The 15,364-nt window shown below is 56.5% G+C and overlaps 1 protein-coding gene across 1 annotated transcript in view; it reads right to left on the bottom strand.

The window, feature by feature from the left end:
• The window catches only part of LOC148813629 (uncharacterized), a 64,712-nt gene extending 57,818 nt beyond the window's left edge, over nt 1-6,894 (bottom strand). Inside the window, exon 1 of the mRNA XM_088908073.1 lies at nt 6,051-6,894. Coding sequence (XP_088764199.1) covers nt 6,051-6,171 — 121 coding nt within the window. The 5' untranslated portion in view covers nt 6,172-6,894. The remainder of the gene's footprint in view (nt 1-6,050) is intronic.
• Between the last annotated feature and the right edge of the window lie 8,470 nt (nt 6,895-15,364).

Here is a 15,364-nt window from a genome sequence, read left to right as displayed (position 1 = left end):
AGTCTCTTCAGTCTGAAGGGAGTGTCCCACACTGACAGGCTGGGGGAACTGAGTCTCTTCAGTCTGAAGGGAGAGTCCCACACTGACAGGCTGGAGGAACTGAGTCTCTTCAGTCTGAAGGGAGAGTCCCACACTGACAGGCTGAGGGAACTGAGTCTCTTCAGTCTGAAGGGAGTGTCCCACACTGACAGGCTGGGGGAACTGAGTCTCTTCAGTCTGAAGGGAGAGTCCCACACTGACAGGCTGGAGGAACTGAGTCTCTTCAGTCTGAAGGGAGAGTCCCACACTGACAGGCTGGAGGAACTGAGTCTCTTCAGTCTGAAGGGAGTGTCCCACACTGACAGGCTGGGGGAACTGAGTCTCTTCAGTCTGAAGGGAGAGTCCCACACTGACAGGCTGGGGGAACTGAGTCTCTTCAGTCTGAAGGGAGAGTCCCACACTGACAGGCTGAGGGAACTGAGTCTCTTCAGTCTGGAGGGAGTGTCCCACACTGACAGGCTGGGGGAACTGAGTCTCTTCAGTCTGAAGGGAGTGTCCCACACTGACAGGCTAGGGGAACTGAGTCTCTTCAGTCTGAAGGGAGAGTCCCACACTGACAGGCTGGGGGAACTGAGTCTCTTCAGTCTGAAGGGAGTGTCCCACACTGACAGGCTGGGGGAACTGAGTCTCTTCAGTCTGAAGGAAGTGTCCCACACTGACAAGCTGGAGGAACTGAGTCTCTTTAGTCTGAAGGGAGTCTCCCAGACTGACAGGCTGGAGGAACTGAGTCTCTTCAGTCTGAAGGGAGTGAAGCACACTGACAGGTTGGAGGAACTGAGTCTCTTTAGTCTGAAGGCAGTGTCCCACACTGACAGGCTGGAGGAACTGAGTCTCTTCAGTCTGGAGGGAGTGTCCCACACTGACAGGCTGGAGGAACTGAGTCTCTTCAGTCTGGAGGGAGTGTCCCACACTGACAGGCTGGGGGAACTGAGTCTCTTCAGTCTGAAGGGAGAGTCCCACACTGACAGGCTGGAGGAACTGAGTCTCTTCAGTCTGGAGGGAGTGTCCCACACTGACAGGCTGGAGGAACTGAGTCTCTTCAGTCTGAAGGGAGTGTCCCACACTGACAGGCTGGAGGAACTGAACATTTTTAGTCGAGAAGCAAGAAAACTACAAGGGGACATGATACTGACAACCCAGACGATTTCTTCAGAATCAACAGTGGATCATCAACCAGAGGACAAAAGTGCAATCTAAAGTGAAATCACAGGGCTGGGCAGCTTGTTCCCCACCCCCGCCACCCTCTGTGTACAGTAGAGCCTCCTGTCCTGACTGGAGGAGCTCACCCAGCTGTGTCTGGAGAGAAGCCAGGGTATCGGCTTCAACCACAGGGCTGGGCAGCTTGTTCCACACCCCCACCCCCCTCTGTGTAATTCCGAGCTCCTGTTCCCAGTTTTAAATGCCCTTCCCTGCAGTTTCCACCTCCGTGCTCTGGTTCGTGTCTCAGGCAAGCACAGGTGCTGACAGGAGAGAGGGGGACGGGGACGAGGAGACAGAAAGGAGGGCAGGCAGGCTCAGGTGACAGCCCTGTGGGAGCCACATTCCTGAGGGAAGCGAGGTATTCCAGGAACGAGGCAGAGGGAGAGGGAGGGAGAGCCAGTCAGAGCGCAGCAGCTGTGAAACTAGACAAACTCTTTCTCTCTCTCTGTCTGTCTGCTCCAACTTAACGGACCACTGTTGAGCACTGCTGTGTAGAGCCCACAGACACACACTCTCACTCACACACCGGCCCACGCAGGCAGAACCTGCTCACTCACACACACACTCACACACACACATGTGGAGAGCGGGGTCAGAGCTGGCACTCAGTCACACAGTAGCTCCATTCACTGAGCTCCCTTCGCCTCACTGACTGGCTGACTGACAGGCAGGGCCAGAGACAGAGAGATGGAGAGGCAGGGGCAGAGGGAGACACAGAGACAGAGACAGGAGCAGAGACAGTGACAGGTACAGGGGCAGAGACAGAGACAGTGACAGAGACAGAGGCAGGGACAGGGGCAGGGGCAGAGACAATGACAGAGACAGAGACAGAGGCAGGGACAGGGGCAGGGGCAGAGACAATGACAGAGACAGAGGCAGGGACAGGGGCAGGGGCAGAGACAATGACAGGAGGCAGGGGTAGGGGCAGAGACAGTGGGCAGAGACAGTGACAGGGGCAGAGACAGTGACAGAGACAGAGACAGAGGCAGGGGCAGGGGCAGAAGGAGACACAGGGGCAGAGACAGACCGCTCTTTCAGAGTCGAGCACACTGAAACCAGCCTCACGGCTCCCACGTCAGACGTGCGCGTCCAGGGGGAGGGGGGTCTCCTAAAGGAGTGCTTTCACAGCAACAAGCCCAGCTTTCATACGCCATGCCCCCGCCCTCACCCGCCCTCACCGTGCACCAGTCAATGTCTCCATTCAGGCAGGTGTGTGTCTGCCGCCACAGCGCCCAGGCAGGAGAGCCCAGGCCCCAGGCCCCCTCAGCGCGGGAGGGGGGACCCCAGTTCACCCCGCTGCTCGCGGTCAGCAACTCCGGGGAAAGCAGGCCCTCAGTCCGAGAGGTCAATCACGTCAGAGAGCTAGCGACAGGCCTCTCATCAGGCTGAGCCCTGGGACTGCCAGGACAGCACAGTCCAGCACAGCACAACAAAGTCCACTAAAGTACAACACAGTGTAGTCCAGCACAGTCCAGCACTCCACAGTCCACCACAGCACTGTCCAGTCCACCACAGCACAGCCTGGTACAACACAGTCCACCACAGCACAGCCCGGTACAACACAGTCCAGTCCAACACAGCACAGTCCAGTCCATCACAGCACAGTCCAGTATATCACAGCCCGGTACATCACAGTCCAGTCCATCACAGCACAGTCCAGCGCATCACAGCACAGTCCAGTACAGCACTGTCCAGTCCACCACAGCACAGCCCAGTACAGCACAGTCCACCACAACACAGTCCACCACAGCACAGCCCAGTACAACACAGTCCAGTCCACCACAGCACAGTCCAGTCCATCACAGCACAGTCCAGTATATCACAGCCCGGTACATCACAGTCCAGTCCATCACAGCACAGTCCAGCGCATCACAGCACAGTCCAGTACAGCACTGTCCAGTCCACCACAGCACAGCCCAGTACAGCACAGTCCACCACAACACAGTCCACCACAGCACAGCCCAGTACAACACAGTCCAGTCCACCACAGCACAGTCCAGTCCATCACAGCACAGTCCAGTATATCACAGCCCGGTACATCACAGTCCAGTCCATCACAGCACAGTCCAATATATCACAGCCCGGTACATCACAGCACAGTCCAGTATATCACAGCCCGGTACATCACAGTCCAGTCTATCACAGCACAGTCCAGCGCATCACAGCACAGTCCAGTACAGCACTGTCCAGTCCACCACAGCACAGCCCAGTACAGCACAGTCCACCACAACACAGTCCACCACAGCACAGCCCAGTACAACACAGTCCAGTCCACCACAGCACAGTCCAGTATATCACAGCCCGGTACATCACAGTCCAGTCCATCACAGCACAGTCCAATATATCACAGCCCGGTACATCACAGCACAGTCCAGTATATCACAGCCCGGTACATCACAGTCCAGTCTATCACAGCACAGTCCAGTACATCACAGTCCAGTCCATCACAGCACAGTCCAGTATATCACAGCCCGGTACATCACAGTCCAGTCCATCACAGCACAGTCCAGTACATCACAGTCCAGCCCATCACAGCACAGTCCAGTCCAGTACATCACAGTCCAGTCCATCACAGCACAGTCCAACGCATCACAGCACAGTCCAGTACACCACAGCACAGTCCAGCGCATCACAGCCCGGTACAACACAGTCCAGTACAGCACAGCCCAGTTCTGTCCAGGAGAGCACAGGCTGTGCCATTTCCATTACAGCACAGTCCAGTACATCACAGTCCAGTAAACCACAGCACAGTCCAGTCCAGTACATCACAGTCCAGTCCATCACAGCACAGTCCAGCGCATCACAACACAGTCCAGTACATCACAGTCCAGCCCATCACAGCACAGTCCAGTCCAGTACATCACAGTCCAGTCCATCACAGCACAGTCCAACGCATCACAGCACAGTCCAGTACACCACAGCACAGTCCAGCGCATCACAGCCCGGTACAACACAGTCCAGTACAGCACAGCCCAGTTCTGTCCAGGAGAGCACAGGCTGTGCCATTTCCATTACAGCACAGTCCAGTACATCACAGTCCAGTAAACCACAGCACAGTCCAGTCCAGTACATCACAGTCCAGTCCATCACAGCACAGTCCAGCGCATCACAACACAGTCCAGTACATCACAGCCCGGTACAACACAGCACAATCCACCACAGCACAGCCCAGTCCAGTACATCACAGTCCACCACAGCCCAGTCCAGCCCAGAAGAGCACAGGCCGTGCCATTTCCATTACAGCACAGTCCAGTACATCACAGTCCACCACATCACAGCACAGCCCAGTCCAGCCCAGGAGAGCACAGGCCGTGCCATTTCCATTACAGCACTGGAACTGGGACAGTCCCGTCTCTCTCTCCAGGTCAGGGTCAGCGCCAGGGAGGCCGAGGAGCTCCAGTCAGCCCTGAAGCAGCTCAGACAGTCCTGGACTCGGACCCGCCCTGCCCGCATATAGACGCCCCATTCATCACGAAGCCGCTCGCCCAGACCACAGTATCGCCTCCGCCAAAACAAACCCAGAGGCCCACACGGGACGGCAAACTCGGAACCCGCACCGCCCCCCGCCGAGCCGGGTCCGGGGGCAGCAGTCCGGCTGATCGACCGACCGACCGACCGACCGCTCGACCGATCGGGTGATCGATCCCATCGACCGCTCGACCGACCCGCCCGACATCGGCCCCGGGGGTCCGCGGGCGCGGGGAAGCGGGGTGTCGCGTCACCCTGTGACCCTGCCCCCCCCCCCCCCCCCCGATACCGGCCGGTGTGTGACCGGGGCCGCCTATATTCATATACACAGTACGTGTGAGCTTGTGTTTCACCCCCCGGCTCTTATTCCTCTCCGGCTGGAAAGTGGGGTTCACCGCCAGGAAATTAACCCCTTCTGTGGGGGGGGGGTCCCCCGTTTTGTAAAGCGGCTGTAAAAACGGGGGGCGGGGGGGGGGGGGGGCGTGGACCCCCCCTCCTCCTCCTCCTCCTCCTCCCGCAGGGGTAAACTGGGGGTGTGAACTCTCCAGCACCCCGAACCCCGGCTGTCCCCCCTGTTCCTCCCTCCCTCGCTGCCCAGCGCCGGCTGCCGGCGGGTTGTTTCAGCGGACGGAGACGGACCGCCCGCCGGCTTTGATCTGAGGGCCAGACCGGGGCTCCTCCGTCCGGCCCCGGGGCGCCCGGGCCGGGGGGGCCCTCAGGGGGGACCCCGGAGTCGGGGGGGGGGGGGGGGGGGAGGCGGTCACGGCGGTTACAGGTCCGGACCGTTAGACGGAGAAATAAATACAAAACGAGTCAACTACAGCGAGCCGGACACACACACACACACACCCCCTCGGACCCGGGACCGGCTGCCCCCCCCCCCCTCTCTCTCTCTGCCCCGGTGAGGTGAACCGAACCGGGGTCCGAGCTGGAGTTTCACACACCCACACCCGAACCGGACCGGACCGGGCCAGACCAGACCACAAACCTGCCTCGCTTTCCTCCCGGCGGCGCTGGTCTTTTATTTCTTCACTTTTCTTTTTTTTGTCGTTTTTTTTTAAGAGCTACAAGTCGTACCCCTGAGGAGCGAAAGAGTTTCACTCAAACGACTTCTGTCCGGTTCGAAAGAGGGGGAAAAACGGGGTTTTTTTTTTGTCCTCTCTTCTTGCGGGGCGTTGAGAGCCGAGGTCCGGTTCTAACGGCTCTCTCTCTCTCCCCCTCAGCGGAGCGCCTCGCGCCGCGCGCGCGCGCGTCTTCTCCTGGTCGATTTGAATTTGAATCTGAGAGAAAAAAACAAACAAACAAACAAACAAACAAACAAACAAACTAACTAACGGACTCACCTGCCGCGCGCGCCGGCCCCGCCTGGCAGAGGGCGAGCGCCACCGCGAGCGCCAGGGCCGGGGCCACGAGCCCTTCCCGCCGCCGCCGCCGCCGCGGCCGGGAACCTTCTGGAAAACCCATCGGCGTGTGTCTCCTCCTGTCTCCTGTCTCCTCCTGTCTCCTGTCTCTCCTATCTGCTCTTGTCTCTCCTTCCTGTCTCCTGTCTCCCGGCTGAAGGGAGAGGCGCGACGCCCGGCTCCTCCCGGCTCCTCCCGGGCGGGTCTCCGGTCAGTCCCCGGTCCGGTCCAGTCCGCCCTCTCCTCTCCTCTCCTCTCTCCTCTCCCGCAGGCTCCGGCAGGACAAGTTGTCGGGGGGGCTTATTATTATCGTTTATAAGCGAGCGAGTGATTAGGGAGCGAGTGAGCGCCGAGAGGTGCTGGTCCGGTGCGGTCCGGTCCGGTCCGGCGCGGCTCGGCTCGGCGCGGCGCGGCGCGGATCAGGCGGTCGGGCTGGGCGGGTGTCTGCGGGGCCGGGGGGGACGCGGGCCGGACGCCGGGCTGCTCATGGGCTGCTTGCCGTCGGCTCGCTGCTGCTGCTGCTGCTGCTGCTGCTGCGCCTGACGCTACTGGCCCATGGAGTGGAGGTGTGCTGGCGACCGGCAGCGAGGAGAGAGACTTAAAACCGCTCTGCCCGCTCTGGCGTCCTGTCTCCTGTCTCCTCTCTCTCTCTGCCCTCTCCTCTCCCCCTCCCTCTCCTCTCCCCCTCCCTCCTTCCTCTCCTCTCTTCCTCCTCTCTCTCTTTCCACACTCCCTCCTCTCTCTCTCCTTCCTCTCCTCTCTTCCTCCTCTCTCTCTCTCCCAACCTGGCAGGGTGGGTGTGTGCGTGGAGAGAGAGAGACAGTCACGAGTGACAGACTCGAGTGACAGACCTGAGGGGGTGTGTGCGTGGAGAGAGAGAGAGACACAGACACGAGTGACAGACCTGAGGGGGTGTGTGCGTGGAGAGAGAGAGACACAGACTCGAGTGACAGACCTGAGGGGGTGTGTGCGTGGAGAGAGAGGGACACACAGACTCGAGTGACAGACCTGAGGGGGTGTGTGCGTGGAGAGAGAGAGACAGACTCGCGGGTGGGTGTGTGCGTGGAGAGAGAGAGACACAGACTCGACTGACAGCCTGAGGGGGTGTGTGCGTGGAGAGAGGGACACACAGACTCGAGTGACAGACCTGAGGGGGTGTGTGCGTGGAGAGAGAGAGACACAGACTCGAGTGACAGACCTGAGGGGGTGTGTGCGTGGAGAGAGAGACACACAGACTCGAGTGACAGACCTGAGGGGGTGTGTGCGTGGAGAGAGGGACACACAGACTCGAGTGACAGACCTGAGGGGGTGTGTGCGTGGAGAGAGAGAGACACAGACACGAGTGACAGACCTGAGGGGGTGTGTACGTGGAGAGAGAGAGACACAGTCACGAGTGACAGACCTGAGGGGGTGTGTGCGTGGAGAGAGAGAGACACAGACACGAGTGACAGACCTGAGGGGGTGTGTGCGGTGAGAGAGAGAGACAGACTCGAGTGACAGACCTGAGGGGGTGTGTACGTGGAGAGAGAGAGACACAGTCACGAGTGACAGACCTGAGGGGGTGTGTGCGTGGAGAGAGAGAGACACAGACACGAGTGACAGACCTGAGGGGGTGTGTTCGTAGAGAGAGAGAGACAGACTCGCGGGTGGGTGTGTGCGTGGAGAGATAGAGACACAGACTCGAGTGACAGACCTGAAAGGGCGTGTGCATGGAGAGAGAGAGAGACACAGACTTAAGGTTAGGGTTAGGGTTAGGGGGGAGAGTTCGTGCGTGGAAAAGCAGGATGGAGGTGCCTTCTCCGTTCGCCCGCTTCGTGACTGAGAGGGGCTGTGGCCACGCGTACTGATCACTGATCGGTTCAGGATCGATCACTCCGCTCAGCCCTGCTCTTGTCCCCCAGGAAGCGACAGTCGCGCCGTGCAGCACCGGCCGGTCCCTGGGAAGCGTCCTGCGGGGCGACCGCGGCCAATCAGGGCGCCCCGCCGGGGGCAGGCCCCGCCCCCCGCCAGTGACGCGGAAAGGCGGCGCCGCCCTGCGCGGCTGTCCCCGCCTCCCATTCATGCGATCGGGCGGCGGACACGCCCCCTGCCCCTGCCACTGGTCCGGCCTCCCCTGCATCACCCAGGAGACCAGGTGAGCCCCTGACGTCACTGTGGGCTAAATAGCGTTTTAGATCTCGGGGGGACTGGTTGGAAAAGTACTCTGGCACAAAAAAAAAACCCTGTGAGGAGCTCAGTACACTGACACAGCCCAGTCACAGGCTCCTGACTCTTATAGTGAAGTCCAGTACACTGACACAGCCCAGTCACAGGCTCCTGACTCTTATAGTGGAGTCCAGTACACTGACACGGCCCAGTCACTCCTGACTCTTATAGTGGAGTCCAGTACACTGACACGGCCCAGTCACTCCTGACTCTTATAGTGGAGTCCAGTACACTGACACGGCCCAGTCACTCCTGACTCTTATAGTGGAGTCCAGTACACTGACACAGCCCAGTCACTCCTGACTCTTATAGTGGAGTCCAGTACACTGACACGGCCCAGTCACTCCTGACTCTTATAGTGGAGTCCAGTACACTGACACAGCCCAGTCACAGGCTCCTGACTCTTATAGTGGAGTCCAGTACACTGACACAGCCCAGTCACTCCTGACTCTTATAGTGGAGTCCAGTACACTGACACGGCCCAGTCACAGGCTCCTGACTCTTATAGTGGAGTCCAGTACACTGACACGGCCCAGTCACAGGCTCCTGACTCTTATAGTGGAGTCCAGTACACTGACACGGCCCAGTCACTCCTGACTCTTATAGTGGAGTCCAGTACACTGACACGGCCCAGTCACTCCTGACTCTTATAGTGGAGTCCAGTACACTGACACGGCCCAGTCACTCCTGACTCTTATAGTGGAGTCCAGTACACTGACACAGCCCAGTCACTCCTGACTCTTATAGTGGAGTCCAGTACACTGACACGGCCCAGTCACTCCTGACTCTTATAGTGGAGTCCAGTACACTGACACGGCCCAGTCACAGGCTCCTGACTCTTATAGTGGAGTCCAGTACACTGACACGGCCCAGTCACTCCTGACTCTTATAGTGGAGTCCAGTACACTGACACAGCCCAGTCACAGGCTCCTGACTCTTATAGTGGAGTCCAGTACACTGACACAGCCCAGTCACTCCTGACTCTTATAGTGGAGTCCAGTACACTGACACGGCCCAGTCACAGGCTCCTGACTCTTATAGTGGAGTCCAGTACACTGACACGGCCCAGTCACAGGGCTCCTGACTCTTATAGTGGAGTCCAGTACACTGACACGGCCCAGTCACTCCTGACTCTTATAGTGGAGTCCAGTACACTGACACGGCCCAGTCACTCCTGACTCTTATAGTGGAGTCCAGTACACTGACACGGCCCAGTCACTCCTGACTCTTATAGTGGAGTCCAGTACACTGACACGGCCCAGTCACAGGCTCCTGACTCTTATAGTGGAGTCCAGTACACTGACACGGCCCAGTCACTCCTGACTCTTATAGTGGAGACCAGTACACTGACACGGCCCAGTCACTCCTGACTCTTATAGTGGAGTCCAGTACACTGACACAGCCCAGTCACAGGCTCCTGACTCTTATAGTGGAGTCCAGTACACTGACACGGCCCAGTCACTCCTGACTCTTATAGTGGAGTCCAGTACACTGACACGGCCCAGTCACAGGCTCCTGACTCTTATAGTGGAGTCCAGTACACTGACACGGCCCAGTCACTCCTGACTCTTATAGTGGAGTCCAGTACACTGACACGGCCCAGTCACTCCTGACTCTTATAGTGGAGTCCAGTACACTGACACAGCCCAGTCACAGGCTCCTGACTCTTATAGTGGAGTCCAGTACACTGACACGGCCCAGTCACTCCTGACTCTTATAGTGGAGTCCAGTACACTGACACGGCCCAGTCACTCCTGACTCTTATAGTGGAGTCCAGTACACTGACACAGCCCAGTCACAGGCTCCTGACTCTTATAGTGGAGTCCAGTACACTGACACGGCCCAGTCACTCCTGACTCTTATAGTGGAGTCCAGTACACTGACACAGCCCAGTCACAGGCTCCTGACTCTTATAGTGGAGTCCAGTACACTGACACGGCCCAGTCACTCCTGACTCTTATAGTGGAGTCCAGTACACTGACACGGCCCAGTCACTCCTGACTCTTATAGTGGAGTCCAGTACACTGACACGGCCCAGTCACTCCTGACTCTTATAGTGGAGTCCAGTACACTGACACGGCCCAGTCACAGGCTCCTGACTCTTATAGTGGAGTCCAGTACACTGACACGGCCCAGTCACAGGCTCCTGACTCTTATAGTGGAGTCCAGTACACTGACACGGCCCAGTCACTCCTGACTCTTATAGTGGAGACCAGTACACTGACACGGCCCAGTCACTCCTGACTCTTATAGTGGAGTCCAGTACACTGACACAGCCCAGTCACAGGCTCCTGACTCTTATAGTGGAGTCCAGTACACTGACACGGCCCAGTCACTCCTGACTCTTATAGTGGAGTCCAGTACACTGACACGGCCCAGTCACTCCTGACTCTTATAGTGGAGTCCAGTACACTGACACGGCCCAGTCACTCCTGACTCTTATAGTGGAGTCCAGTACACTGACACGGCCCAGTCACAGGCTCCTGACTCTTATAGTGGAGTCCAGTACACTGACACGGCCCAGTCACAGGCTCCTGACTCTTATAGTGGAGTCCAGTACACTGACACGGCCCAGTCACTCCTGACTCTTATAGTGGAGACCAGTACACTGACACGGCCCAGTCACTCCTGACTCTTATAGTGGAGTCCAGTACACTGACACAGCCCAGTCACAGGCTCCTGACTCTTATAGTGGAGTCCAGTACACTGACACGGCCCAGTCACTCCTGACTCTTATAGTGGAGTCCAGTACACTGACACGGCCCAGTCACAGGCTCCTGACTCTTATAGTGGAGTCCAGTACACTGACACGGCCCAGTCACTCCTGACTCTTATAGTGGAGTCCAGTACACTGACACGGCCCAGTCACTCCTGACTCTTATAGTGGAGTCCAGTACACTGACACAGCCCAGTCACAGGCTCCTGACTCTTATAGTGGAGTCCAGTACACTGACACGGCCCAGTCACTCCTGACTCTTATAGTGGAGTCCAGTACACTGACACGGCCCAGTCACTCCTGACTCTTATAGTGGAGTCCAGTACACTGACACGGCCCAGTCACTCCTGACTCTTATAGTGGAGTCCAGTACACTGACACGGCCCAGTCACTCCTGACTCTTATAGTGGAGTCCAGTACACTGACACGGCCCAGTCACTCCTGACTCTTATAGTGGAGTCCAGTACACTGACACGGCCCAGTCACTCCTGACTCTTATAGTAGAGTCCAGTACACTGACACGGCCCAGTCACTCCTGACTCTTATAGTGGAGTCCAGTACACTGACACGGCCCAGTCACAGGCTCCTGACTCTTATAGTGGAGACCAGTACACTGACACGGCCCAGTCACAGGCTCCTGACTCTTATAGTGGAGTCCAGTACACTGACACAGCCCAGTCACTCCTGACTCTTATAGTGGAGACCAGTACACTGACACAGCCCAGTCACTCCTGACTCTTATAGTGGAGTCCAGTACACTGACACGGCCCAGTCACAGGCTCCTGACTCTTATAGTGGAGACCAGTACACTGACACGGCCCAGTCACAGGCTCCTGACTCTTATAGTGGAGTCCAGTACACTGACACGGCCCAGTCACTCCTGACTCTTATAGTAGAGTCCAGTACACTGACACGGCCCAGTCACTCCTGACTCTTATAGTGGAGTCCAGTACACTGACACGGCCCAGTCACTCCTGACTCTTATAGTGGAGTCCAGTACACTGACACGGCCCAGTCACTCCTGACTCTTATAGTGGAGTCCAGTACACTGACACGGCCCAGTCACAGGCTCCTGACTCTTATAGTGGAGACCAGTACACTGACACGGCCCAGTCACTCCTGACTCTTATAGTGGAGTCCAGTACACTGACACGGCCCAGTCACTCCTGACTCTTATAGTGGAGTCCAGTACACTGACACAGCCCAGTCACAGGGCTCCTGACTCTTATAGTGGAGTCCAGTACACTGACACGGCCCAGTCACTCCTGACTCTTATAGTGGAGTCCAGTACACTGACACGGCCCAGTCACTCCTGACTCTTATAGTAGAGTCCAGTACACTGACACGGCCCAGTCACTCCTGACTCTTATAGTGGAGTCCAGTACACTGACACGGCCCAGTCACTCCTGACTCTTATAGTGGAGTCCAGTACACTGACACGGCCCAGTCACAGGCTCCTGACTCTTATAGTGGAGACCAGTACACTGACACGGCCCAGTCACTCCTGACTCTTATAGTGGAGTCCAGTACACTGACACGGCCCAGTCACTCCTGACTCTTATAGTGGAGTCCAGTACACTGACACAGCCCAGTCACAGGGCTCCTGACTCTTATAGTGGAGTCCAGTACACTGACACGGCCCAGTCACTCCTGACTCTTATAGTGGAGTCCAGTACACTGACACGGCCCAGTCACTCCTGACTCTTATAGTGGAGTCCAGTACACTGACACGGCCCAGTCACAGGCTCCTGACTCTTATAGTGGAGACCAGTACACTGACACGGCCCAGTCACTCCTGACTCTTATAGTGGAGTCCAGTACACTGACACAGCCCAGTCACTCCTGACTCTTATAGTGGAGTCCAGTACACTGACACGGCCCAGTCACTCCTGACTCTTATAGTAGAGTCCAGTACACTGACACGGCCCAGTCACTCCTGACTCTTATAGTGGAGTCCAGTACACTGACACGGCCCAGTCACTCCTGACTCTTATAGTGGAGTCCAGTACACTGACACGGCCCAGTCACAGGCTCCTGACTCTTATAGTGGAGACCAGTACACTGACACGGCCCAGTCACTCCTGACTCTTATAGTGGAGTCCAGTACACTGACACGGCCCAGTCACTCCTGACTCTTATAGTGGAGTCCAGTACACTGACACAGCCCAGTCACAGGGCTCCTGACTCTTATAGTGGAGTCCAGTACACTGACACGGCCCAGTCACTCCTGACTCTTATAGTGGAGTCCAGTACACTGACACGGCCCAGTCACTCCTGACTCTTATAGTGGAGTCCAGTACACTGACACAGCCCAGTCACTCCTGACTCTTATAGTGGAGTCCAGTACACTGACACAGCCCAGTCACAGGGCTCCTGACTCTTATAGTGGAGTCCAGTACACTGACACGGCCCAGTCACTCCTGACTCTTATAGTGGAGTCCAGTACACTGACACAGCCCAGTCACAGGCTCCTGACTCTTATAGTGGAGTCCAGTACACTGACACGGCCCAGTCACTCCTGACTCTTATAGTGGAGTCCAGTACACTGACACAGCCCAGTCACTCCTGACTCTTATAGTGGAGTCCAGTACACTGACACGGCCCAGTCACTCCTGACTCTTATAGTGGAGTCCAGTACACTGACACGGCCCAGTCACAGGCTCCTGACTCTTATAGTGGAGACCAGTACACTGACACGGCCCAGTCACAGGCTCCTGACTCTTATAGTGGAGTCCAGTACACTGACACGGCCCAGTCACTCCTGACTCTTATAGTGGAGTCCAGTACACTGACACGGCCCAGTCACAGGCTCCTGACTCTTATAGTGGAGACCAGTACACTGACACGGCCCAGTCACTCCTGACTCTTATAGTGGAGTCCAGTACACTGACACGGCCCAGTCACTCCTGACTCTTATAGTGGAGTCCAGTACACTGACACAGCCCAGTCACAGGGCTCCTGACTCTTATAGTGGAGTCCAGTACACTGACACGGCCCAGTCACTCCTGACTCTTATAGTGGAGTCCAGTACACTGACACGGCCCAGTCACTCCTGACTCTTATAGTGGAGTCCAGTACACTGACACGGCCCAGTCACTCCTGACTCTTATAGTGGAGTCCAGTACACTGACACGGCCCAGTCACTCCTGACTCTTATAGTGGAGTCCAGTACACTGACACGGCCCAGTCACTCCTGACTCTTATAGTAGAGTCCAGTACACTGACACGGCCCAGTCACAGGCTCCTGACTCTTATAGTGGAGTCCAGTACACTGACACGGCCCAGTCACTCCTGACTCTTATAGTGGAGTCCAGTACACTGACACGGCCCAGTCACTCCTGACTCTTATAGTGGAGTCCAGTACACTGACACAGCCCAGTCACTCCTGACTCTTATAGTAGAGTCCAGTACACTGACACAGCCCAGTCACAGGCTCCTGACTCTTATAGTAGAGTCCAGTACACTGACACGGCCCAGTCACTCCTGACTCTTATAGTGGAGTCCAGTACACTGACACGGCCCAGTCACTCCTGACTCTTATAGTGGAGTCCAGTACACTGACACGGCCCAGTCACTCCTGACTCTTATAGTGGAGTCCAGTACACTGACACGGCCCAGTCACAGGCTCCTGACTCTTATAGTGGAGTCCAGTACACTGACACGGCCCAGTCACTCCTGACTCTTATAGTGGAGTCCAGTACACTGACACGGCCCAGTCACTCCTGACTCTTATAGTGGAGTCCAGTACACTGACACGGCCCAGTCACTCCTGACTCTTATAGTGGAGTCCAGTACACTGACACGGCCCAGTCACTCCTGACTCTTATAGTGGAGTCCAGTACACTGACATGGCCCAGTCACAGGCTCTAGACTAACAGGGAGCCCCTCAGTAATAAACACACACAACAGGACAGGAGATAAGACAGAGTGTGAGCAGGAAGGAGAGCTCCAGGACTCAGAAACTGTGGTTGTGTAATTGTGTTAATTACTGACTGTAGAACGTTTACATTTTAAAGAACAGAAAGAGGAGATGTATTTGCCTGTAATTTTGAGGTATGAATTCTTTTGAGAGCACAAAATTATATGCATACGGTACATATATATCCACACATATTTTTATAGCGCTGGGCTCGACATACGCAGCAGACACACTGACAGCAAGGGGCAGAGAGGAGGCCGAGGCCGAAACCAACTGACTCCGCAGTTCTGCAAAATTATATGTACCGAGATTCATTTATAGTCCCCTTAAAAATAGTTCAGTGTTCAATGTCTTGGCTAATTCGTTTCAAAAGAACCATATGGGGCGACCGGAGCTGAAAATAATGGAAAATATGGA

Source organism: Atractosteus spatula, assembly GCF_055471065.1.
Source record: "Atractosteus spatula isolate fAtrSpa1 chromosome 10 unlocalized genomic scaffold, fAtrSpa1.hap1 SUPER_10_unloc_1, whole genome shotgun sequence".
Lineage (NCBI taxonomy): Eukaryota > Metazoa > Chordata > Actinopteri > Semionotiformes > Lepisosteidae > Atractosteus > Atractosteus spatula.
This window is presented reverse-complemented; position numbering and strand designations above follow the sequence as displayed.